Here is a 27,384-nt window from a genome sequence, read left to right as displayed (position 1 = left end):
TTGGTTGGTGAATGAACCCAAACTAACCCAAATATTCTAAATGATCTGTAACCAAATTAAAGGCACTTCCAATCCTAAGTGTGTTTATAACATGTACCCAATAATTTCTTTAGCCCCTTTGTGTGATTTACCCGCTGCAGTTAGGTAGATTTGTTGACCCATGATACTTAACCTGTCTTGCTATTTGAAATGTTCAGCCTTTTTTAACATAGCATCCATGCACAGCTGCCAGATGACAAACATTTTCTTTTATTTTCTGTGTTTTATTTCACAAAGTATGGTGCTCCCGAAGAACATGTTACATGGTTTAAGCAAAGATTTAAGATTTTGGGAGGTAAGTTTATATTTAAGAAAAATCTGTGTAGCAGAAATGTGAAGTAAATTGAAAAAAAAAACAACATGCTATAATACTACACCCAATGTCTTTGTGGTTTATGTAGGAATGGAAAAGAGTAGAAACTGAAAATAATCTATTTATTTGCAAAATAGTTCCACTTTAAAACAAAATTCAAATGGAAAACAGAGAATATTTACAATTTCCCAGAATCATCAGTAAAAAAATCATTGATTAAAAATGTTAGCGCATACATTTTAACCTAGATTTTTATGCAGCCTCATTTCATGATGTTGTTTTTACAAATAATATACATAAATTAAAAAAAATCATCATGAATGTATACTTTTCTGGTTGGTCCTCTTTACAGTTTTTACATGTTAATTTGTACATTTTTTCTACATATTTACACGTTTAATCATACATATGTACATTTCCTGATATGCCTATCGCTCAGTGTCAGCTGGGGTGTTGAGGATTGTGGTTAATAAAATAACTGTACGACCATTCAAGCCTTTTTCGTCTACATTATTTTTCAGGCCCCTTCTGTTACTGATTGTCAACAGTTCACATACAAACTGTGGACAGTCCAGACACTGCAACGATCTGTCCATGACCAGCTGTCATCTTAAGCCAATACTATCCACATGTGTGACTTGAAAAGTTCCACAGAAGGTAAAGGTGACATCTCTGCTGAGAGAACATTGGGAATTGCCTGTGCTGTAAACTGGTGTCAATGCTTCTGATAACGATCTACCTGTGAGTGGCTAAATGCACCTGACACATTTACATTAGAAGCCAGGTACTCTCTGGTTCGATATCTGACAAACACAGATCGCCATCAGAATTACAGAAAGGCTATCGTTTCAGGATACACTACCCTCTTGCCCCGGACAGGCATGTGATACCTCAGTTCCTTCCAAAACCTAGAGGAAGGGGAGAGGGATGCTGACAGCTGTGAGTCTTTTCCTGTTTTTTCTACATCAGCTCCACTCATGCACGTCTTGCACCTTTGCCTCGTCCTCTGGTTCTTCCACCAACACACGGCACCCTGCTTCTTCCTCAGATGACGCACTGACTCTGGAAATAGAGCCAGTTGAGCTGGTGTGATCTCTTCCAGCTCAACCAGAACCACCTGCAAAGCAGATCTTAGATTAGACTCGGTGTAATGATTTGATACACATTAAGCAAAAGGGTATCTTTCCGTTTAAAGGAGTTGTAGTTAGAATCAGATACAGGAAATAAACTCTGGGCTCTGAACTTCACATTAATCAGTAATCCTGCATTCACTTCTTACATTTATTATTATATATTTTGAGCCATATAAATTTAATTTGGGCATCTGCAGTTCATTTTTGCACATCTAGCTCACACAGTCAGGAATCTGAATGTGACTGGACTGGTCTTAACCTGATGAATTTAAGATAAACTTTTAGAAGTCCTTTCTAGAGCACAGTTTGATTTTAGCCCATGTTATGTTGTTGCTAGGCAACATTATGATGTTGTAATATTTTTTTTCCCTTCCCTTTCCCCTTATATCTATATCTATATCTATATATATATATATATCTATATATGTATGTATAATGTATAGATAGATAGATAGATACTGTATAATACAAACTTGTACAAAATTCACATTTCTACATGAATAATTATGTGTTGTTGTCATTTTAGCCCATTCCTTGTGGTTTCTAGGCAACACAAAGACCTCATAATATCTGACATACACTACCAGTCAAAAGTTTTAGAACACCCCATAGCTTGAACTGGTGCAAGGGAAGGGGTGAACTGTCAGAGGCTTAAAACAAAGGTAAGGTTAACCAAAACTGAAATATAATGTACATATCAGAATTATACAAAAAAAGCCTTTTTCAGGGGGCACAATATATTTTAACAATTTAAAGCTGTTTTGCAGCAACTGAGGTTGATCAAGCTAACTTAGTGCAACTAAGCTAGTGCAACTAATTCCTACAGGTGTTCCAGTTTTTCTGGATTACTGACAACCCCCTCGTTCTGCATAGAAGCAATGTTGGAACACACTGTGGTACCAAACCCTCCTGAGCATCTGTGAACAGTATTGTACTGCAGATAGTGGTGTGTTGCTACAAAAATGGCGAGAGAAAAAAAAGGCAATTAACAATGGAAGAGAGACAGACCATCATAACACTTAAAGATGTAGGTCTTTCCTACTGAGAAATTACAAAGAAAGGTTTCAGTGAGTACAGTTTCCTTCACCATCAAAAGGCACCTAGAAACTGGGGCAAACTCTGACAGGAAGAGGTCTGGCAGATGAAATGCCACAAATGAATCAGAGGGCAAGTTTCTGAGAGTTAACAGCTTGTGTGATAGGCGGCTCACAGGACAACAGCTTCAAGCACAGCTTAATAGTGGTCGTAGTAAGCAATTTCAATTGAAGAGTTCGAGCTGCAGGGTTGACTGGATGAGTTGCAAAAAGAAAGCCATTGCTATGACGTCAGAATAAGACAAAGAGGCTTGCCTGGGCCATGAAACACCACCATTGGACTACTGAAGACTGGAAGAAGGTATTATGGACTGGTGAATCAAAATTTGAAATCTTCACGCACATCGAATTGGCGAAAGGATGATTCCAAAGTGTGTGGCATCAAACATGGAGGGGAAGTGTGAAGGTCTGGGGCTTTTTTGCCAAATTCATGGTCGGTGACTTTTACAGAGTGAGAGGCCCTCTTAACCAAAATGACTACCACACCATTGTGCAGTGCTATGCAATACCCTCTGGTATGCACCTAGTAGGACAGGGGTTTATCCTACAGGAAGATAATGACCCAAAACACAAGTCCAAGCTATGCCAGAACTGCATGGGGAAAAAGAAAGAGATGATAAGTTTGAAAACATGGAGCAGACAGCACAGTCTCCAGACTTAAACCCCATCGAGCTGGTTTGGGATGAACTGCACACAAGAATGAAAGCAAAGCAACCTACAAGTGAACTGAACTGCAACAGATATTGGAAGAACTTTGTGTAGAATATTTGATTTTTATTGTAGAAAGAATGCCACGGGTGTGTTCAGCTATCATCTACCAAAGGTGGCAACTTTGATGAGTCAAAAGTTTTGGTCTATAAATTGATTCCATGCTTTCTTTTTTTTTAACTCCAATTGCTTATTTTTACTATGCTTTTATTTCAGAGTGCATGAAACATTAAACAGCATCATTTTCAATAAAAAACTGGAAAAATTGGTGTGTTCTAAAACTTTTGACCGGCAGTGTACATAAGAATGGACCTAATATGTACCTGTGTGCCAATTTTTCCTCAGCTTCTGATCGTGTAGGAGTTCACGTTTAATAGCAAGATATGCAGTTGCCTGTGTTTGACATTAGTCTGATGTCTGGCGGTATTTTCAGACACGTGCCTCCAAAGAGTGTCTATTTCCTCACCTTGAGGGAGCCCTCGATCAGCACTCGGTGCATTGCTGCCACACGCTCCAGCTGCTGCCTTGTGTCTGTACAGACTTTATCACTGACATCAGAGCTCGTAATGCTAAAGCTGTCACTGGCATGTCTTTGACTTTCATCGCCGCATTCACCGCTCTTAGAAATGTTGTTATTATTACTGCTGGTGCTGCTTGTATGTCTCTTGGTGGTAAAAGAGGAAGCAGTGTAGAGAAGGAGAACGCGGCGGCTGGCTTGTATGTTTTCTTCAACAGAGTCTACCATAGCTGCAGGAAGGAACAAATAATGAAAACACATGGTTAGAAAATAGGAGCTAAATAAGTGAACTTAAACTTAGCTATATGCAGCTCTAACAGTTATATTCAGAAGTTTATTCCTTTTTAAACTGAAAAGAAGTAAATGCAATCATCGCATCAGACAGAAAAATTGCCTTTCTTCACAAGCTAATGCAATGCTTCTTTTCAACTGCATGAACAAAAAATAAATATATGGTTAATTTGGCTTTGCCACATGTTTTCTACTTAGGAAGTCACAGCAACTGGCAAAATATTTGAAAACGAAACAAGCTGATGTGCACAACACTGGAGAATTCGTCTGTGTTTGTGCATTTCTAGCTAGCAGCTATTGTTGACTGCCCTGAAAAGGCAAGACAAGATCACCACAAAACAACCTATATAGACCCTTTCTCATTTATACTCTATGTCATGCAGTTTCGTAAAGGAAGAAAGTGAAGACAAAAAGAGGCTAACTTTTACCACCAACAGCTCATGGTATTTACTTAAAAATACACCATGAACAGCTAAACGAAATGCACACAGAAGCTTTTTGGATAGTCTTTCAAGATTTTAAGCTTGCTACGTGTAAAACACAGCCTGTGTGATCTGCCAATAACGGGTTGGATAAAATAAATAATCACAAATTAAATTAAAGAAAAGCATAAAATTGTTGTTATTATTATAATTTAAAATACTAAATGCCAATCCTTCTTCAAACAGTGCAGGTTAGGCTCTGTGATTTAAAAACTGGCTCTGGGCCACATGTCTCCGTACTGTTTGCTGTGGGTAAATTACCTTGCCCAGGCAGGCAGTCGCGGCCTGCTATGAAGAGCTTGTAGTCGCAGGCCTTTTCCAACACATGAGGCAGTGTTTGAAGGGCAAATGTTTCCACATCCTTGCTGAATCCGAGGTCACAGGGCTGTGGGTATGCCACATAGGCATCGTAAAGCTTCCCATCCAAGTCTAACACAAGAAAAGGAAAAGTTTGTGACATGCATAGTTTTGACTAAAATTTGATCTTTCAATTAAACACCAAGAGCTGTCATCTATAAACTCGGTTATTCTAATTGTTGCTCTGTTTATGCTTTGCAGCAAGACGTTAGATTTATATTGTCAGACAGTTTGCTACCAAGCAGGCAGGGACAGGTACACTGCATGTAATTTATTGCAAAATGACCCCAAGACACCAAGCTATCTGGAAACAGGCAGATACGCCTGGAGTTCACCGAGCATGTGCAGCTATCATGCAGTGTTTCTTAGACTGCAAGCAAATTGGAGACATTACGTCAAACATGTATAAAAACATTTAAATTCACTGAATAAATTCAGCGTGAAACAATTTGTTCAAGCAACAGTGTAATAAATAAATAAATAAAGTTACTAATATGCTCATCGATGATGACAGTGAACAGTAGCTGTGTTAAAGCTAATGTTTAACGTAGCTACTGCATTGGCACTTTCTTTTTGAGGTGTTACCACATCAAACTAAGTGGTACTTCTGTGTTTTGCTATCTGCATATATGATTTCGCACATGTCAAACTGTGTGGGTAACGCTGTTTTCCTTCTTGTTTGGGTTTTCAAACAGTACTTTTCTTACTGATTCAGCCATGGATGCTTTCTGAAGTCTTAACAATCATCGACTTTTAGCAAAAGCAGTCCAGTGTTTGATATCCTTTTCTTTCGTAATCAGCAAATGACATTTGATGAGAAGCAGAGTAAGCAGTCCTGTGGTTAGCTTGTTTCCTTTGTTTGCTCTCGCTGCTGACACATGCAGTGAGGTCTCAGGCAAGTAAAGTTCATGACTCTGTAGGTTGTTGTGAATATGTGGGTACTGTGTGTGAAGTAAAGGTGCAGGGTGAAAACATTGCTTGGGGTATTTCCATTGCAAAGTACTGTACTGTTAGATGACATTATTGTTGCTATTGTTCTCTGTTTATAAGACGTAAATCAATTGCACATTAATAACTACAAAGCTGCTGTGAATTTACCTTTATTTTTGTAGAAGACTGGAAATGCTCTCCTGAACCACAGCACAATTTCAATCTTAAAAAGGTAGTACAGGGTGACGGTGATGATAAACAGAACCATCATACCACCAAGCACAGATCCGATAGCTATGCCACTTGGATCTGTGGAGATGAACAGCAAACACACCAGACATAAAATTTTAGATTATATATTTGCTGCTCATGCACTGGCTCCAAATTCATTATGGCTCCAAATGTCTAAAACATTACTTTTCAGTCAAATGAACATTTATATCAGGATTACTGTAATAATAACAGCATAACATAGCAGTGTAAAAATGTAACTGTTTTTCAGCTACTTTCTTTTGTAATGCTCATGTTTTCACCAGCATCTTTGAAACCTTGGCATTAAATTTTGCGTCTGGTTTAATTATGTATATTGAGCAGATTGAGCATGCTGAACAGCTCCCTCTGCTGGTCACAGTTCTAATAATGCCTCCGAGATCTATAATTCATGCATGTTTGTAACAATTTCTAATCCTCTACAAATAATATTTTAGATATAGACGCCTTTGTTATTTTGTAGATAAATGTTTTTCTGAATATTAGATGCTATGCTGGAGTTTAGAGACTTAGAGACTTTATTTACCTCGAACATGGCTCTGTTGTCATGGTAATAAATGTTTCTTAGATGAGGCCTGCGCCAAATCCTGGGTTTTTACTGTTATACACGTGATTTCTTAGTGAGGTACATCACCATGGTGACTTATTGAAATATGTCAAATTGCGAAAATATTTATCAAAGCTTTAATATTTTGTTATTTGACTGCCCTCAAAAGATTTTCACAGATTTTCATTTTGCTGTGCTTTTGACTAAAGCAGCCCAGGTTTCATACTAGTTATTAACAGGTCCAAGTCATAACAATTACTGTATATTAACAGTTCATTCAGCTATTTATTCAGCTGTGGGACCCTAACAGCAATTTGACTGCATTGCTATTATGAACTGTGCTCATTAAGTAGAAAGTTTGCTAATTTGTTTGGTTTAGCTGGTGGTTTAACAGCTATCAAGAGGCAAAACTTTTACATTGAAGGCAAAATTTACTCTATTGTAATTAACTAATTCTTATTCATGTATAAGATAATCACTTAAATGAAAAGATTACTTGATTAATTAATTGTGAGAACATGCAGTGGTATTCTCAAATGTAAAGCTTTGATTGCTCAAGGTTAGAGACGTCCACTTTGACAAACTAAAGTATCATGTTTAGGGGAGACTCTGTTTTTACCTTCTGGTTGCAGACTGAAATATCTTTCAGGAAAGCCCCTGTCACTGTACGCACGGCAGGTGTAGTTGACGTAGAAGTCCTCCTCCCTTAGCTCAGAAAATATCAGCCAGGTCTCTAGCCACGCACCTTTACTGGAGCCATTTTGGGGCAACAAACTGTTGAGGACAATCAGATGGAACAGTTAAAAGGTGATGTGACAAAATGTGGTGCTCTGTGCCTGTTAAGGCAGGAGTCTCAAAAAACATCAACTCTGAACATTGGTTCACCGATAAAGCAGATAAAACAAATAGATGTAGAGTGAAAAGGTACTGACCGCTGTTCTAACATGTGGACACGGTGAGAGGTGTTAGTATCAATGAATCCATGTTTGTCCAGCCAATAAATATCAACAAAAGGCTTCCCAACACCCGGCACAAACACCAGGCACCTTTTACTGAAGTTGTACCCTGAAAACATGCACAAACAGTAACTCAGTATAAACATGAAACTGTATATTTAGCATTTACTCTCCCTGCAGAAGTCTGTGACTTTCAACACAATATGTTGGCCTAAATGAAGCCTGAGATACATAAATATTAAATCAACAGAACACATTTCTCAGAACATCTTACATTAGAGGACTTACCTCTCTGTGCTTTGATTACGTCATTGGAGGGTTCATGCACTTGTGGAACCAAAGAGTAACTCTCTGAAATAGAGAACATCAAATACTGTGTAGCTTACAGTAGAGGTTGAATAATCACAAAGATATAATGGAAATGGAATCATATTTCTCTTTCACAGTTTTACAGTAAGCAAACCTAAGAAACCATTATTACTAACACAACTGATGTTTCTTTTTCTGTTATTATTTTTATTGTTAAAATGAACTGATTATGCTTTTTTCACCGGATTTTTGTCAATTTACAGTAGTGTCAAGATGGTCTTTGAGGCCTTTGGGGTGGGATGTGTTGGGCAACCGTGCCAGTTCACTGATTCTGTCCTCTCAACTGCGCTCAGTATAGAAGTCACGATACCTCAGCTCCCTTGCAAGTGTTTGGGGTGCTGTTCTGTTTTGTTTTGTTTGTGTTTGAGGGCGTTACTGTATATGCCTGACTAAATAACTGAAGTGGATACCAATCACGGTCAGTTAACAGTCAAACATAAACCTTGTTTGAATAACAGAACAAAGACACAGCTGCTCTTCTCAGCTGTGTGGGGGCTCCTGACGAGGTCTTTATCTTGTGTAGCCCACGACAAACACAGTTTTGGTTTTGTATTTCTCCGTCTTATGCTTGTTCAAGACATAACATAACAATTTTCACTAAGTGAATCTGTGCATCATAATTTCAGGTATCTAGGTGCTAACCTATAAGTTACATGAGGCTTAGCGGGGGATGATTATGACACAGTCAAACCCAAGTAAATGAAAACCAAGTTGAGTGCTCGGAAATACCAGCTTTATGATTGAAGAGCAATGTGCACATCTATGCAGTTACTTATTGTATCATCACTGTTATTTGATAATTCATCTTTACATATGGACAAAAAATCACTCTATTGTCTTCTTCCTCTTTTTTCAGCTGCTCCCTTCACCTGCCTCTATCTCGCCCTTTCCCTAGTGTCCCTCTCTGTCGCACCAACCCTCCACATGCCCTCCTTCACTACATCCATGAATCTTCTCTGTGGTCTACCTCTTTTCCTCCTGCCTGACAGCTCCACCCTCAGCATTATATGTCTAACATAGCCCCTGTCCCTCCTCTGCATACGTCCAAACCATCCCAACCTTGCCTCTTTACATTTGTCTCCAAACTGTTAACATTAGCAGCCTCTCTGATATGTTCAATGCTAATCTTCATCATTTTTGTCACACCCAATATAAACCTATATAGATCTTCAAATCCCCCAGCTCGGCCTCCTGTCTCTTTATCATTGCCACTATCTCCAAACAATCATTATCATTATCTTCCCTCCAGTCAATACGTCCATTGCTCTAGGTTGTCTTCCACCTGCTCACTGCTCTCACTACAGGTCTGCACACATCATAATCCATGTCATCATAATCCTGCCTGACCTCATCTTCAGCCTGTCCATCATCTATCACTTCGAATGCGCCCTGCACCACTGTCTCGTTGTCCTCATACATGGCCTCCCTCACATACTTCTTCATCATTCCTGACTAAGTCATTCACTACCAAAGTTCCTCTCCTCGCATACAAAAGTATGTCATCTGGACCGACTGCCCTTCCACACTTCATCCTCTTCAAAGCTCCCTCACTTCATTTCAGTCTGTCTATTATGCTAATTTTAGTGTTTCTCTTAATCTACAATCTCACCTTTGACCTCTGCGCTAATAGTCTCTGACACAGATCCTTTGATTCCACCCAGGGTGAATGTCAGAGTACAGGTATAGGTGCCTTTGTGTTGAAGGTCCACACTGGTAATTTTCAGTCTGGTGCCCCAATAGTCAAAGCCGCCTGTCCCGTCCTCTATGGGGTCACAACCCTAGAGAGAGAAACACATAAGTCTTTTTTCAAATTAACAATACATGAAGAAAAATAAACTTATCATGGAGAACAGTTTACTGCCACTGGGATAGTTTTGATGCTCCTAATCTGTTCAGATAGACTTTAAAGGAGTTCCATTATTTTCAATATTATTAAACTGTTTGTTTCCCTTCCACAAAACTGAAGCGCACAGGGACACAAACACACCGATACTGGGATCTGCTGTCAGTCAAATTGTAATTTTTAAACACTCGTATCTCCCCAGAGTTTCAATACATTCCTGGAATTGATAGAAGTTGAAATAGTGGTAGTAAATAGTTGAGGTTGCAGCTACTGTGCACTCTCTCCATTAAAACCATTAGGTTTCATGCCAGCACTCAACAAGAATTCTGGAGAACTCACTTTGTACCACTTGATGGAGGAAGAGATGTTGTAGCTGTTCAGCTTATTCATTTCATTCCTCAGAGGGCAGCTCAGATTGTCAGTGACTCCTTTTGTAAGTAGCTGATAAGCTTTCCTCGGCCTTCCACATTCTCCTGGAAGTTTTTCCTCCACCACCAGTCGGCTGGCCTGTCTATAGCAGTGGGAAGGAGTCCTGTTGGGTAATTAAGTAGAAATATTATAAATGAATAGATAATTGAGCACACTCGCCCTCGCAGTGAGGGTCATTGTTTAACCTTCTTGACAGTCAAAAATCAAACAATATTAATATTAAATTTGTTTGAATTGTAAGGGATCATTAAGGTAATCCAAAAGATTCTGGAAATCTAAATATATTTCTGTGGCGGGGATAGATAATATTGCAGCAGTGCCACTGCAGGGGAGGCGGCATCCGGTTGTTGTTGTTGTTGTTGGAGTGTCTGGCTGCAGGCTGCAAAGCTGCAGCCCGTGTGTGAATGGCAATCGGAATGAAAGTGTTTGAAAGTACTGAGATGTGGGCGGTTTCGTCATTCTCCTATTACAATTTCCAATACAGTAAAAGCCATAAACCACTCGGTGCTCACTGTGATTACTGATAGATCATGGAGGCAGTTAGATGAGTTGTGTAAGGTGTAAATTAATACTGTGTTCTATTCATTTCTAATATTTCTACTAGTGCTTCCTACCTCAGTATGGTCACATAATCCCCACTGTCATTCATGGATACTTTTGGAAACCACAGAGTCTCCTCGTGCACCATGATGTTACCAGCCTGACTGCTGATTTCTTGGCCCGACACTGAGTTGTACCACGTGATGTTGTACGGGACAGTTTTGAAGTCAAAGACGTCTGAGGAGACCAGTGTGCTTCTCAGCATAGCCACATCTCCAGGAACAGAGAAAACCCTCTCAAACTGGAGTTTGTAGTCAGTACAGTTCTCTGCAACATACATGGAAGTGTGGAATAGAGAAAAAAAGTTATTTAACCTTTTAATGCTGAGAAATCAAACATTTCAAAGTCAAAGATAATGTTCATCCATACATTTGTCGTCCATCTGTCTATCTTCTACCACTTGTCTGGGTTGGGTCACAGGGGCACATAGAATGTATCGTATAATCAGGCCCCATCTTATCCTAAAGACCTCATACTGCCATCGCCTAAGAAAGCAAAACCACTTTGTTTTATTTTTTAACTGCCTCTGTATATACACCACTTTGTCGCCCTTCATCAGTGTCTTTTGTCCCATCTTCCTCCCCTCACCCTCAGAAGGTTGCAGCAGATGGCTGCCCCTCCTAGAGTTTCTTCCTGTTAAAACTAAGGTTTTCTTGTCCTCTGTTGCCAAGTGCTTACGCAGAGGGGTCATCTGATTGTTGGGGTTTTCTCTATATTATTGTAGCATCTTTACAATATGCTTTGAGGCAGATGTTGCTATAATTCGGTGCTATAAATCATTTTCATTTGAAATTAATTGAATTGAACTAAAATGCAGAGTTAAAAATCAGTGTTGTTGTAATTCTATCCCTGGCCACAAGGTGGCAATAAAATACTTCGGATCATACTAGCGGCTCATACTGCAGCTTGGCAAACACATGACATATCATAAATTTACGGAAACATTTAAAAACGTGTTAATGTGTTCAGTGTGTGTGTGTAAAGCAGTGTTACTCAACTCACCCTGTTCAAATCCGCCACAGATTCCACACAACCAAAGGAAAAACACAAGGATTGCCAGTGTTGAACTTGAACCCATGGCTGAAAAACAGAGATACAGAACATTTAGAAGTGAACATCTACTGCAAGCCAGCGTGAACATGCTAAGAGTTACAGCAAAAACCTGAAATGGAAATCAGCTGACCTAGTGGCCAGGTCTTCCTGCGTCTTTCAGTTACATCCAGCAAATGTGAATAGTCCAAGAGCCTTTAAAATCCAGCAATAACCAGAGAAACTGAAAGACCTAACTGTACACTGCCTGATATGTTTCCTCTCCTGCTCACTTCTCCTTTCTCACACCATCTAGCTCCTTCTCTTGATCGTGAATGACTAGCGCTCTGGTATTTGAGGAGCTGCTTGTGTAAGCCTCTGACAAAATGCTGCGTAATGCTTTATGACTGGAAGCAGACCCAGCATTCCTGATAACAGTCCAGTGTTAAATGTTGCTCCCCTGGCCAGCCTCTACATTTGTGCATGGAATGTATTAACCCCTCAAAACTGGTGAATTTTTTATGACAACATCAGATTTGTTGCTATGCAAATCATACCCCCAGACAGTAAAGTGTCAATTTGGCCTGAGTAAATGCACAACTCGAGCCTCCATTAGTTTGGCAACAACACGTAAAATAAACAAAGATAGTCGCCATTCTTCCGAGGTTTCTTTACACTTATCAGCTTATAGAACAGTTTGGTTGCCTTAACTTTTTAACGTTTGCCAAAAAATGATTTCCAGTGTTGCCGTGTGTGTGTGTGTGTGTTTTTTTTTTGTTTGTTTGTTTTTTTTTTATGTGTAATGTCTTTACTTATATTGGTAAATAGATTTTAGTGAACAGGATTTACAAAGGGATTATATATATATATATATATATATATATATATATATATATATATGTATATATATATATATATATATATTAAATGACCTGTTTTTTAAGTATCTTTATGACTCTGCGTTATTGTACCTATAGTAAAACCAATCCAGTCCCCTTTTGGCCACTTAAAATATCCTTATGGAACTATTGTTATATAGTTGCAATTTCTGCTGTCCTCTTAGCCACTTAGTCACTTTGCCAAAAACTGACTTCTAGCTTGTGATAGCAATGTTGTTTTGTGGATTTTTGAGTTTGTGTTTTGAGATTACTTATTTTATATTATTCATGAGGGATACATCTGATATGTTTCACTGTTTAAAGGCCAAAAGTTTATTCATAGCAGTTTAAATACTTGCAGTTACTTTTTGGCAAATGCCAGAAATCAGTTTTTGGCAGACGATCACTTTTTGGCACATCGGTAGCCTACGCCCACTTACACACACGTGCAGCGCAATGATTGTTTACGCAGGCAAGCTTGACCTTCAAAATAAAAGCACCGTAATTTGAAATAAATAAAATAACAAATGCCACTTTAATATGGTAACTGGTTTACTGAAACCCACAATTGCTCCTATCGCATCCATCGTGATGAGTGCGAGTGTGCACGTGACTGGTAAAGTATTGTATGAATATGAATGTGAATGTGGCTTGTAGTAAAAAAAAAAAAAGTGCGCACTGAGACCGATTTGATTTAGCTGCATGTGTCAATAGTTTTAATGTGGTTGTTTACACACAGTGAGGTAACCTGGTGACAGGTTGCGATAGATTGCAGCTGTTTAGCCCGTTGTGTTTGGCAGTGAGCATTTCATCTAGTTTTAAACAACATGTAAGCAGTGACTGTGTTTACAAGCAGATAAACCAGAGTTTGTCTTCAAAAGGTGCAAAATGTAATCCGACAGGGCATGGGCGCTACCAAGGGTGGTCAAGGGGGCCACTGGGCACCCCCCAAAATGTGCTGCCCCGCCTTAGTGCCCCGGGCAAGACTGCCCTATGTTGGTAATAATGTAATAAGGTTGCAGAAAAGCTGGTGCCAATCACTGGACAGATCACTGGTGCATCTCAGGGCATAACATAACATAGAGACAGGCAACAGTTCACACTCTTGCATGATCTAATATTTATGATTCTAATTCTTATATGATGAGTGACTCTGGGAGAGCCGATGCTTCTGCTCAGCTCTGCTGAGAATCATTAAAGCGATGGATGGAACTTCCAGTCAATCAATCAATCAATTAAAACAGATTATTATGGATTTCAAAATCTTATTTGGTTTTGATATGTACCTATTCTTAGTGATATCAGCTGATATCGACAATTAACCAGGCATAACATTCTTTTTGCTCTTTCTCATACTTTTTCAAGTAAACTATATTTGACGACAGCATATTAAAACTGGAAATTCTGTTTTGATGGTGTGTCACCCCTGTATGGCCACCTCTATGAAAACATTCTGGAGGCGACAGGGACACAGACAGAAGGGCAGGGTGTGGTCGAGTGAGAGAGAGGTTGAATGTAAAGAAGGTGCGGCGCTTGTCACAACCACAGCAGTGAATCAGAGAAATAAAATGTTATGGTCCCAGCAGTTACATTTTCAAGCAGAAGTAAACATGCCTACACCTCCCAACAAGCCAGAGGGATGGTCTTGCCTCATCAGCTTTTGTGTGAATGTAACCGACCAACAGGCTTCAGCTTACCTGCTGTGTGACTGAGACATAGTAGCAGAGATTAGAAAAGACGAAAGCTGACCTGTAACCTAGTTCCCATGTGTAAAAACAGTGGACTGAAGGGACCTTTTAGTTCCCTGAATCAGCTCCTGTGACTGAAAGTTCCAGAGAATCTGAGTTGAAGCCCAGCATATGACATTTTCCAATAAAGAAGCAATAAAATTAAAAAATTTCCCAGGAATTCATTACCAGCTTTTAGTGCCGTTAGTAGCAACATCTGGGTTTTTTCACACCTGAGCACCTTGTTTCTTCTGGCTGACATCAGTTCATGAGTTTTCGTAAATGTGCATGGTTTTCTCATCGGTTCAGTGTGGTTTACGCATATGTCTGGGCAATTATTAAAACCGATAGAAGACCAGAAAAAATGGCATTTCCCTTAGAATTATATATTACCAGCCTTTCACTGAACTAGAACTGGTAGTACGCAGTCAGTCCAGTCATGAGTCCAGTCATCAGGTTCAGTTACAATTAAAGTACATGACTAAAGCAGAAGGCAGACATGAGTGTACTGAGTAAGGAGAGACTGACTCAGTATGTTTTCTACATGGATCTGAATCAAACATGCTGATTTACTGAGTGATTAACAGCTTCAAAAACATGCACACAAAACTACTGATTTCTCAAATAACAACTAATTAACACTGCATTCAGATCCATTCATGTTTGATCCGAAAGGACTGTTACTGCTGGTTTTAACTTCCCATTGAATTATTTGAATGGATGTGGTTGGAAAGCGCCGGAGGAAAAAACAAAACAAAACATTGCTTTCCTAAATATAACAGAAACCTGTCATTAACAGTACAAAAGCAGTTAAAATAAAATCTAAATTGTTTCAGAAATTTCCATCGCCCCCACCGACTTCATCCACCCATCTTCTGAAACTCTGTATGAATAGTAGTTTAGCATGCATGCTTGAACTGGTTGAAACCGCAGCTGTAATACGCTGCATGAGGTCACGTTCAGATGAGATATAATGACTGATTTTTTTTTCTAACATTGTGTGACTTCACACCCGCAGAGTCTGTAGCTGCAGATAATGTGGAAACTTCACACGAAACAAGTGCAGTACTTTCCTGTGTTGAAAAGGTGATAAATAAAATATAGAAAAAAATAATAAAAGGAAATATAAATGGAAAAAATGACAGATATTCAACAAATGTGTGTTGTCTCCCCCTCCCATCAGTAGCAATTAAAAAACTTTTATAATGCTTTAACAGCTTTGGGGCAGAAACTGGTTTTTAGTGTATGTGACCATGATTTTATTGCACTGCATCGTCTACCTGATGTTTTGTGATGGTCCGATGATGAACATATCAGCACATCTTGAGTCGTTTGCAATTATTAGACTCAATTTTAAGTAAAAAGAAATAAATTGGTACATAATATCACAAATCGATATGGTAAGTTTTGACAATCTGCACCAAGGCAAGCAAAGGCTTTTAGAAGAACACAGTAGCAACGAAATGTGTGCAGCTGCTGTGGGAAGAAGAAAGGAAATGATCTAAACCACAAAATTCTCACCTGTGCATCACGATACAGGAAGAGCTACTGCTGATGGGAAAACTATAACGAATGGGAGATTATTTGTGGTTAAAGAGGGTTCCAGTGAAAGCTGTGAACCTATCTTAAAACTGAGTGGGGTTTGATTAGTTTTGTTTTGTTTCATCAAAATTTCTCACACCTTCCAGGGAAAAATTTAACCAGTATGCAACGTGACACCACAGATAAAAACAAGATGCCTTCGATAAGTGTTATCCTGGGTTCACAGGCCAACCGTCAAAGGTAATATTGGTTAGTATCGAGACTTGGCTAATATTAGTGCATGCCTACAGAATACTCCAGTGTCAGACAGCAGGTTATGTATCACATTTTTTAGCTTCTGATGAGGATTGTGATGCTCTCTCATTAAGAAAAAGCTATTACAGTATAATCTAAAAGTATTTTTAAAAAGTAAATATGATACAAATGGTCTTTTTACAGTAACATTTTGGGAGCTAGTTACTGCTAGATGGGGTACATCTCACATTTTTTGATACAAGCTACCACTTGATGTACTTTTTTCTACATGTACATTAAAAACATGAATGTTGTTGTTGGCTTGTGTTTTTTTTACACTGTATGAAAAACCACACAGGATCCCGATTAGACGTGTAACTTTCAAGTGGTTGTTGTTTGTTTTGAGCAGAAGCTCTTCTGAAGAAATCTCGTTTCTAAGAAAAAAAAGGTTCACAACATTTTGACTGTAAGAAACAGGCATGCAAAAGCAGGCTTCATCTATCTAAGGCTTATATTCACTCAGTTTTTGTTCATAAAAGCAAAACAAATAATGGAAAATAAGCACGGCGTAGCTTAAAATAAAGTTGGCTAAGTGGTCTTTAGATTTAAACAAAAACGTATTTTCACGGTATGAAAGGAGAGCTGAATTTGAGTTCATTTTAGACTGTGTCTGCTTCTAGTGCATAGTTTAGCTATTTAGACAAGTTCGGGCAGAGAGGAGCGAGCGTGGGAAGAAGTGAACTGGTTCATCGGGTCACGCTGCAGACATGAGGCTGAAGAAGGCAGAACCGACTGAGTCACCGGAGGTGTAAACCAGCGGGCAGGTCAGGGATCCCAGTGGTTGGCTGCGCAGTGGATTCAGACTGGGCTCATGTTTACCAAAAGTCAGATGACGCTTAACTTTTTCTTTCTTTCTGTGCTTTTGAATGACTCAGAGCCACACATGCACTCTTTGTAAAATGGCGGTGTACCACCTAAACTCCAAATAGATTTGTAGTTGTGTAATATTACACTTTTCAGCACCTTATCTTGGTACCATTTTCACACATTACTGGAAACGTCCTTAACTGCAGACAATGGCTAATCAGTGCAGCTCAAAATATTGTTTCCTGGCAGGAAAGAAGCAGGTTTCCCAGCCAAGATCTGCCTACTTTGAGCACTATTTGGGTTTTGGAAGAGAAATTCTCTGTCATTTTTCTCATAGGCACCTACAGTTCATGCACTATTACAGCTACAGTCAATAATAAACCTCAAGCAGACACCTTATGCTCCTTATTTTGCTTTTTTTCTCATAAATACTCTGTAATAACTGTGGAAGCTCATATTAAGATTCTCAGTGAAACAAAAGTAGAGGTAAACACTTTTTCAGTCTTTGGTCTACTTTAAGATCTTCATGATCAGGTAGAAAGGGATCATCCATAATAGTTCATAACTGTTTAATATTCACTGGGAGCTATTTGACTGTTATTCAAAAATCACAGTCATCTACAAAGGGCCACACAGCTATGACAGACTCGTAACATGCTAGCTTCACGAGGCGCAGTTCACAGCAGACCTCCCATATGATGTAGCCTTTACAGATCACAATGACAGTATTTATAGTTTTGTGTATCGTGCGCCTCCATTACTTTGTATTTTCACTGCGAAAACACTAGCTAGTGAAGTTTTCTCTTTAATTCGATCTATTGTCGTTCAGTCAATTTAACACAGGACCGTGAATCCGGCGTGAGGCGCACAAATCTGGCTTTGAGCACAGTGTATCCACTCGCCTGCTGTTCAGACCTTTCGTTTGCAAGGGGTAGCCAATCAGAGCAAAAGTGAGTTAAAGGGACAGAAGCTAAAATACCAATACTAAGGAGTTGTACCAAGGCCCAATATAAGATAAGTGATTATTCTGAATAATGGCATTAGAGTTCAGTAATAATAATGAAAAAAGTATGGAGCTGGAAATGATCATGAAAGGCCTTCTTTAAGGTGGATTTTTATTCTGAGTGAAATATTCGCAAAGGTTTAACAAATTATTAATAATTTTTTAATAAAAAATTGTAGGTTCGAGCCTGTTAATGTAAAAACATCCATAAACATTCTGTTACATGTACAGTAATTTCATATTATTGATATTATGCAGCCTGTAAAGTGTTGGATGAATTAACCAGGAAGTATTTTGAATCTAAACCTCCCTGATTAAGTTAGGTGAAGGCACAAAACAAGAGAGTGATGCAGTTTTTCCAGAGCAAACAGCACTAAAGATGTCTGCTTCTGGGAAGAGATGATGGTGGAAGGAGTGAATGGCTGATGATAATATTGTTATCATAGTGTTGATAACCACTTTAGGGAAGGAAGCAAGAGGGGCAAGGCTGCTGGAAATCATTTCTTATCTTAAGATATCTTAAAGCAATAACCTACAGTTTATAAAATCTGCTAATCATCTTCAGCATGACCGTTTCTGTTTGCATTCATTGGATAAAGTCAAGCTGTATGTTGTAAACCACAGCAGTGTTATTGAAAATGCTTGCATGGCAGAAATCTTACATAAGCTGTTGGGAAATGGGCCTTGCTAACAGACCAAATTTGTGCAATGTTTAAATTTCGCTACAGCAAACTGACAGAAAGGAACAAGCGTTTGTTTTCTGTTTGCATTTGGTTAAATGTTCATTTGGCCTACAAATCTGTTCAGTCATGTGAACTTTGTCCATCTGTTTATAGGACAGCGATTGCCACATACACTGAAGAGTGGTCACAGGTCCAAGGTACTGATAACACGAACATCTCGGGAAGAGATAGCCACTTTACGTGCATGCGTAGCTCAGGATTTTACTTTCAATTTCATGTTATGTTGGAAACGTGGTAATAAATTACTTTGTCAGCAGTTTTGGTGTAGAAGCATAAAATTGCACGAGCCTGAAACAACAAGCGCATTCTGTAGGGCAGTCAAATCTTTCAAATCAAGGATGATGTGGAAACAAACAGCAGTGAGGTCAGCAGTGGTTGGCTTTAAACAGTGGTTGCAAACTTTGTATGAGTCATCATAAACATACAGATTCCGGCTGTGATTCAGATAAACGTGCAACAGCAACAAAATGTTCTTTCGACTGCTCTTAACAAACAACTCGCAGCTGTGGGAGACGAACTCTGGACTTCAGGAAGGGAAATATCACAAAACTCAAGCACTGCTCAGAGTTCATCTTTTGGACTTACTGATCAGTTGAAACCAACGTTAAGTTGCTAAAGTTTGTCCTTAAAAAAAATCTGAGCAGTATTTTAACCCATTTAAATGTTGGTCTTCACTCAATTTCAGTTTGCTCTTCCTCCAATTTGCCCTTAACCTCATTTAACCCCATCTTGTGAATAGTTTGAGCAGCACAGACAAGCTTTGGGGAAACATGGCCAATGTCAGCTTTTTAACATTTCAATGTTCCTAGAACGATGGAAAAGTCCTTAGCTAAGCTAAAACGATAAACATTTTTTATGTATTTTAAGGGGAAGAGGATGTGATTTCAAACTCTGATGGAGAATTGAAACCCGGATCTTCAATGAATCGCATCAACCAGCAATAAAAGTAACAACTTGCTCAGAAGACTGACACACCCTGTAGTTCAGTCATAAAGATGATTTATTTATCTTTGAGCACACAGCCTAGCATTTGCAAATAACGCCTAAGACTTTTGGATTATTTTTCTTTGCATAGTTGCTGTGGGTTTGTTAAAATATGCAGAGCACCTCCAAGTTTCTACCTTCTGTTGCTGCTTTTAAATCCAATAAATAGTGTTTGCATTCTCAAGCGCCACCTAAATTTCATGGTTTGCATAACCTTTCTTAACCAAATATCTCTATTATTTATATTTATTAAGTATTTAGGTTTTTATTTGCAGCCAGAGAATTTTCTGCACTCCAATTCAGGATGCTCAAGCCTCTTGATTGTTAAGCATCTGAAAGGAAACACGCTGTCCTTTAGAACACTTTGAATCTTGTTCTCATGTTTGCTAAACCAAGTTATTTTTAACCATGTCAGAGAAATTCTCTTTTAAATTAAAGATGCGGTATGACGGCGCCTTCCCGGAAATGTGAGGATGACCGTCCCTGCTGGCCTGATAAGAGACGAACAATGTGGGAATTTTCTAATATAAATGACATTTCAGCCCTTAAGAGCGCAAAGGGAGACATCTCAGAAATAGTGATGGAATGGTTTTCTAAAACTAGCCTGCAGAAACCGTGCCATCCTTGAACAAGGATTAATGGCTTAAGTTTAAGACATGGAGCTTGTGGGAGGTTATGAAAATACATGACTCATTTAGCTCTGAAAAAGGGAAAGCAGCGGGAGTTACCCTTCCTTCAGCCGAGCCTGAGAGCATGAATAGTGTGACTGTGATTTTTCACATTGTGGAAACAATATTGCTGGTAGTTTATCTCGTTGTTTTTCTATTGTGGCTCTGTTATTTTTCCTCTTAAACATGCAAGAGAACATAATGTAGAAGGGTCTAAATTTCCAAGTAAACACAGTTTCTAATAGCAGCAGTAGCATACAGCTGTGAATGAGCCAAGTCGTCTAAACTCGAACAAACTGCAGGCTTGGGAATGCAGACGAATGCTCCAGAATTACATGATTTCATTCAGGGATTATACAGCGTATCCACATGAGAAGCTGAAGCCTATAAGTGTTTTGTTTTTTTCCCTTTGCTGTCAAATCACTGTGTACACTCCCTGTCATCCCTGCCTTAAGCAAGCTGTGCCTGCTTCAATTTCCTCTTGTCTCCTCCCTATACTAATATTTACCCCCTTTGACAAATTGCTTAATTTCCTCCTGCATCAGTCTAGCCTATCCTTCATAACCCTGGTCTTTCAACACTGAAATATTCATAGGCCATTAACAAAGTTATTCCAAGTCTATTGTTTATGAAAATATCCCAACCAGAACACCCTCTCATACGTCTGCAGGTGGATTGTTCACAGTTCAAGCTTGGTGTTTAAGCTGCTGTTTATAGAGCTGGACCAAGTGTATTGACTAATCCCTATATGCACCATTTATAACGCTAAAGAATAAATCCAGTGTCCTCTTTCTTAGCAGGAGAGTCAATGTACAGTCAATGTAAACATGGGCCAAAAACCTGTTTTAACCCAACAGAAAAACGACTGAAGTCCCACAGAACTTTTTCTTATTTTCTAACCAAAAAACTGTGCATATGTTACATCTGCAGCAGCCTGAGCATTTGCCCTTGGATTAAAACAAATAACAGTTATAAATAACTGTCCAAACTCCCGAGGGAGGTAAAAAGCTCTAAAGGGGAAGGACAGAAGCTGAAATATCCTCGCAACATGACAAACAAATGCCTCTCTGTGTAACTCTTGAACTGATTTAACAATATGCATTTTAATACATCGTTAAATCAGAAAAACCTTCCCTAAATCAAATCTCTCATTCCTGCTGGTGTCATCAAAGCGTTCATTGGGTATATTTGTGCAGGGTACATGGTACTGATAACACACAAAACAAACAGCACTGTGGCTACAGGGACATGTTACCAGAGTGCACCGACAGCAAAGTGTTCACGTAAGATTATTTTACCTTTCTTGAAAATAAATGAAAATTCATTTATCCGTTCATTTGAAATTTGACCTTAATGTCATGTCATCATTATATTATATTCTGTAAAGTGACATTTCTAGGCATTTTAGGGCAGAATATTCCTGATGAGTCTGTTGGTCTGGAATTACTCAGCTGCATGGCATTGCAGGATGTGAAAAAGCACATACAATGTTGACAAAGTTCACTCACGGTAATGCAGGAAGAACTCCTCCTACATAAGCTTTGGAAATGACAAACTGCGAGAAGACCGCACTAAGCCCACACTGAACAACCACCCAGAATGCACCTAAATGAATCACTCCTTTAATGTGAGGTTTTTGATTTGGCATGAAAATCGTCCCTCTTTCTTCTCATCATCTGTCAGTTTTATACAAGAAAAAAGGTGCCGGTATTGCTATTCCTGCTCTATGAGATCTATGCATCGCTCAAAAATCACACATTTGTGTTGGCTGCAGTGGGCATCTTTAATATAGTGTGAAAGGAAGTGTGCCTCCTTTGTGGTAAGCATTACAAACGCACTTTTTCGAAAAAGTAAACAGGCGAATGGTAGACCTCGTATTTCTAAGAATTTGAGCACCGAGGCCACATCCAGTGGCAGAGTTTGCCCTAGAAAAGTCAGAAATTGTCACAAACATAAACAGCTTAGGAACAAGTAAGTGGTAAATATTGACTCACCTAGGGAAAAGAGACACCGAGGCACAACACAGATGAAGGAAGGATGAGAGAGTTTACTCGACACGGCAGAACTAAGAGAGGAAATCTCACCTCTGACCCTTGCATGCAGAGAGGAATCTCAAACGTGCTGCCCAGCCAGTGACTCAACAGCTTTGTTCCACCTCCACAGGACGACGCACAGACAGAGAGGAGGAAGAGTGTGTTTGGATTGCACCTCTCAGCTCTCTGTTCTCCTTCCTTTGCATTTCAACACATCGTTAAATCAGCTAAACCTTCCCGAAATCAAATCCCTCACTGTTATGTTAACTAAAAATAACTTATTCTGGTTCACTAACTGTTAACCAGAACAAACGCCCATAACATAAAGATGGATGTTAAATATAAACAATATATTCAGTTGCTCATTTTCTCTACAAGAGCATAAACACATTTATATAGAGAGGCAAAAATTTGTTGTTAAATATGACTGAAAACTTGCTTTTCATTCATAGGATATTTAACTGTTGCAAAACAGGGAAAAAAATGTTAAAGCTCCGAAGATTACAGCAAGAAATGTGAAATCTTTGTGTGGTTTTTTTCTGCAAAAGAAAAAAAGTTTTGGTTTTCAAAGGAAACAAATGAATTAACAAAAGAACTAAATTCACCCTAAGTATGTTTAAAATGCTTCATTTTACTGTGGTGGAAAAGAAAATACACACTATTATAATTGAAAAGATCAAGCCAGAAGAAGCAGAAAACAGAAAAAGTGCATATCCTTACTGTCAGATTTAATGAGGATGAGACCCCAAAGCAGGACTACAAACACAAAGAGAAACAGCAGGGAACCAAATCAAACACACAAGACACAGTTCTGGGGTTCGTACGGCCGGCCGGGTGGCCAATCGTGCAGATGAAGCAACTCTGTGGGCTGGCTGAGAGACCAGTGACTGAAACCCTCTGATGGTTTGACTGGAGACAGGCATTGGTGGGACACATCAGGCGGCTGGACAACAGGCCATGAGTGGAGGTTCGGTGAGAGACTGTGTTGAAGGAGGACACGGGACTCCTCTAGAGGCTTGGGTGGAAGCCAGCGATGACTGAGACAGAAATACGCTGAAAGATGGATGGGAGCCCAGGAGCTGAGATGGAGCAATCAGATGGCCTAGCAGGTGATTGACAACAATAAGGCTGACGCTGACAACAAAGGAGACCCTGGTGTAGGCTTGGGGGTAGGAACAATGTAGGAACTCCACAGAAGGCTCAGCAGGTGTCCTGCATTTAAGACAGAGACCCTGGTACTCAGGCTGTTTGTTTGGAACTCTTCAGGATTGTGCTCACACACTTGCAGGGACGAATCCATGGACTCAAGCTGAGGCGCAGGTGGAGAGGGACCCTTGGACTCGGCATGTTAATGGCAGTCAGGGTGCAGTTGCCTATCCTCTAAAGGTCTGCGTATCCCTTCATGGACAAGTCCCAGACTATCACTGACCCGCCACTAAAGTCATGCTGAATGATGTTACAGCAAGCAAAACCTTCTTCTCCAGACACTTTAGTGTCTGTCATATGTGCTGAGGGTGAGCCTGCTCTCATCTGTGAAAAGCACAGGGCATCACTGGTGAACCAACCAATTCTGGTATTCTATGGAAGATGCCATTGTTTCACTGTTGCCCCTCTAATGCACCTGTTATTAATTTAACACCAAAGCAGCTGAAACTAATTAACACCCCCCTCTGCCACTGGACAAGATCAATGTCGCAGAGGTTTAATTGACATGATGCAGATTGCAACACAATGCAAAGGAGGAATGTCAATATTAGAAGGGTTATAAGGCCATTTCCAAACAATATGAAGTCCATCATTATACAGTGAAAACATAATTCAGAAATGGAAAACATTCAAGACAACTGCCAATCTTAGAGTAGATGTCCCGGCAAATTCATCCCAAGATGCTCAGAGAAACTGTAACCCCCCCCCCAGCACACACACACACACACACACACACACACAAATATAGAGTGCATAATGAGCTAAAAGTTTGATTTCTTAAACTACTTACTCTTGATTTAGATAATTAATATTTACTAAAAGTGCAATAAACAGTACCTCTCCTGTCCCTATCTATTCAATTCAACCCTACTGAAATGAGTTTGATAGACTTTTTTTTTTAACATGGAACATGAAAACAGGAAAAAAACAGGTGGCCACAACCATCAAGACTGGAGGTCCTCTGAATGCATTAAACAGTAATAAGGCAACCAGGTGTTTGAGAATGTCAAAGCACACAAACCACAGGAAGGCACCCTTAAGACATGCTTGAGCATATCTGTGTATACGGCACTTACTCAGATATCCTAGCATCCGGACATACTGGGTCCTAACTAGAGCCCATTCAAAAAGTTGAGATGAGGTAGTCCATCAAAGCAACAAATGATGGGGGGAAAAAAATTCCTCCGGAAATTCAATTAAAGACTCTTGAGTCAAGCCCAAACCAATTATACAGAGGTGTGAAGCCACACCCGGGCTTCCCCAGTGGATAGAGGAATCCCCATGAGCCACAGCCATTCATCAAGTTATGAGTCAAGCCCTACATCAAGTACAATCCCTGAGTAAATGTCACATTTTCAAACAGGATGTGCTGCGGTCCCCTGTGTACCAATTCAAAGCTACAATTCAGCAGTGAGACATATCCCGAGCTCACACATTAAATGTTCTCTTTTCTGTTTAAGTGAGTAACCTGAAGGTTTTTTCCCTTTTTTTTCCTTTTTCTCTGCCTACTCACTGTGTAGACTGTTGGTGACTTGTGATATTGTTTTTACAATTTTCAGGTATCTGTACTTTACTTGAGTATTTATTTTTCTGGCAACCTTTTTGCTTTTACTCACTACATTTACATAAATATCATTACTTCAGCGCCTAGCTAGCGCTACAGAAGAGGAGCGATCATAAAAGAAATAATGCTTTTTAACAGTTTGTGTGCAGTTTGTCTCACTGTGTGTTGCTAGCTAAAGGTTCGGCTGTTGTATTTCAGAGGGAGAGAGAAGAAAGAGAGCTAACTTCACTCAGAGAGGGAGAAAGATAAGAAAGAGAGGAGAGGAAGGAGAGAGGTTAGATGTAAAGGTAAGGGCTGCTAAGTGATATTTCATAAACTGGAAATTTCAAAATCACATGTAAGTCCTCATGTTTTTAAATCAGATATTGGGTCTGTACATGTGACATTATGTTTTTTCATATGTGAAACGTGCTGCAAAACAAACTGAAGTAGACGAACTATGTTATTTAAAGGTTGCATGACAATCCTCTACAGCAGGGGTAGGCAACTCCAGGCCTCGAGGGCCGGTGTCCTGCAGGTTTTAGATGTGTCCTTGATCCAACACAGCTGATTCAAATGGCTAAATTACCTCCTCAACATGTCTTGAAGTTCTCCAGAGGCCTGATAATGAACTAAGCATTTGATTCAGGTGTGTTGACCTCTGGGTGATATCTAAAACCTGCAGGATGCCGGCCCTCGAGGCCTGGAGTTGTCCACCCCTGCTCTGCAGGTTAGTGCAGGATAAACAGGTTAGTTTGCAGTTGTGGACATCCACAGAGGGCAGCAGATCAGCTGATCACAGCCTGCACACTAAGAAAATCTACTGGAGCTCTCAATAGAAATTATTGTGACTTATGATTCTTTTCCCCACACTGACCCATTAAAACCAATTTAAGATTTCACCACCTGCTGAATCCCACTTTAACCCCTGACTGTACTAATTTTTCTGTTAAGAAACAAAGACACCTCTTACTATGTAGGCAACAGAAAATAGAGCTATTTTTTCTTCTTCTTTTTCCCAGGATTCAAGCTGAATACAATTAGAATTCAAAATTAGACTAAAGTTACTACATTACACCTTGTGCTACATTAATAAAGCACAAGGTTCAGTTTTCTTTGCCCAAAAAGAGGTGGATGGTAGAAAGTCCTCCAAAGAGCTAATTTTTACTTCCTTACTTTGTTCATTTCAGAGCTTTTTTACTTTTACTTGGGTAAAGAAGTTGAATCAGTACTTCAACTCTTACTGGAGTATTTTTTAGCACTAGTATCTGCACTTCTACTGAAGTACATAATGTCTGTACTTTTGCCACCTCTGCAAAATTGTACTCCCATCCTTCATCCAGCCGCTGGTCTGCCATGTTTAAATGACAGCGGTTAAGAGGGAGCATGCCAACTGCATTTGTGAGCGTGTTTGTGGGCGTGTGCTTGTGAGAAGAAAGGAGACCGGTAGCTTAAATAAATAACACGTGTTTTTTCTTTATTTCTGAGTCTTCTGTTGGTTTACTTCAGTGAGTAATGCTTTGTAAAATATCTGGGCACATGTACGTAAAAGCATGGAAAGTAGGAAAATCATCTGAATCTGTCTGTTGAAGGAACAGAAAAAAAATGTGTTAAAGTCTGTCTGGCGCTTACGTGACCGACAGGACTTTGTACCAAATCTGTTTTGGTCAACATGACGCTGATCTAGAAAAGAGACAGTGTTGAGTGCCACACATGCAGCAGCAGAGGCATCAAGGATGATTAGAGTTCAGAGGTTTTGATGTTATGGTGTTAGTTACCATTGTTCAACACAGGAAACTCACCAGACTGCTGTTATGTCAGTCCTTCTGTAAAGGCAACCGCCTCCTTAGTTTATGTGAAAGTCTTGTAAAAACATCCTAAGGTGGAAACAAAAAAATCTCATCTTAGACGTGTCCTTCGCAGCTCCTACTTCCTCTTTCTGTGAGGACTTAAGCACATGTGGCAATTTCCTTTTTGGGGGATCTTTTGAAAGCCAAATGATGTCCTAACATGTTGGGCAATCTTTGGGAGGAGAGCGTGCTGTTCGGG

At 39.5% G+C, this 27,384-nt stretch overlaps 1 protein-coding gene across 5 annotated transcripts; it reads right to left on the bottom strand.

Moving 5' to 3' along the window:
* Nucleotides 1-457: 457 nt before the first annotated feature.
* LOC100702929 (interleukin-1 receptor type 1) lies at nt 458-27,292 on the bottom strand. 5 transcript variants are annotated; one of them, XM_013277362.3, is made up of 12 exons: nt 27,138-27,292; nt 11,881-11,958; nt 10,893-11,145; nt 10,189-10,381; nt 9,616-9,784; nt 7,926-7,988; nt 7,614-7,746; nt 7,301-7,455; nt 6,033-6,173; nt 4,839-5,006; nt 3,754-4,034; nt 458-1,469 (listed from the first exon to the last, which is right to left on the bottom strand). In XM_013277362.3, exons 2-12 carry the CDS (start codon nt 11,954-11,956, stop codon nt 1,182-1,184), a joined length of 1,920 nt encoding a protein of 639 aa, XP_013132816.1. In that variant the 5' UTR covers nt 11,957-11,958; nt 27,138-27,292; the 3' UTR covers nt 458-1,181. The 5 variants fall into 5 exon arrangements, with proteins under 5 accessions (XP_013132816.1, XP_013132817.1, XP_005475456.1 ...); XM_013277363.3 differs by lacking the exon at nt 27,138-27,292 and adding an exon at nt 22,638-22,718; XM_005475399.4 differs by lacking the exon at nt 27,138-27,292 and adding an exon at nt 22,548-22,691.
* Nucleotides 27,293-27,384: the final 92 nt, after the last annotated feature.

Source organism: Oreochromis niloticus, linkage group LG16, assembly GCF_001858045.2.
Source record: "Oreochromis niloticus isolate F11D_XX linkage group LG16, O_niloticus_UMD_NMBU, whole genome shotgun sequence".
Taxonomy (NCBI): domain Eukaryota; kingdom Metazoa; phylum Chordata; class Actinopteri; order Cichliformes; family Cichlidae; genus Oreochromis; species Oreochromis niloticus.
This window is presented reverse-complemented; position numbering and strand designations above follow the sequence as displayed.

What these genes read in the sequence shown, in the direction of transcription:
- LOC100702929 (XM_013277362.3), bottom strand. Translation starts at nt 11,956, where the DNA reads ATGGGTTCAAGTTCAACACTGGCAATCCTTGTGTTTTTCCTTTGGTTG. An exon ending in GATTATGTGACCATACTGAG is followed by an intron (nt 10,382 to 10,892) that starts GTAGGAAGCACT and finishes ATTACCCAACAG; the next exon opens with GACTCCTTCCCACTGCTATA. An exon ending in CGACTGCCTGCCTGGGCAAG is followed by an intron (nt 4,035 to 4,838) that starts GTAATTTACCCA and finishes TCCTTCCTGCAG; the next exon opens with CTATGGTAGACTCTGTTGAA.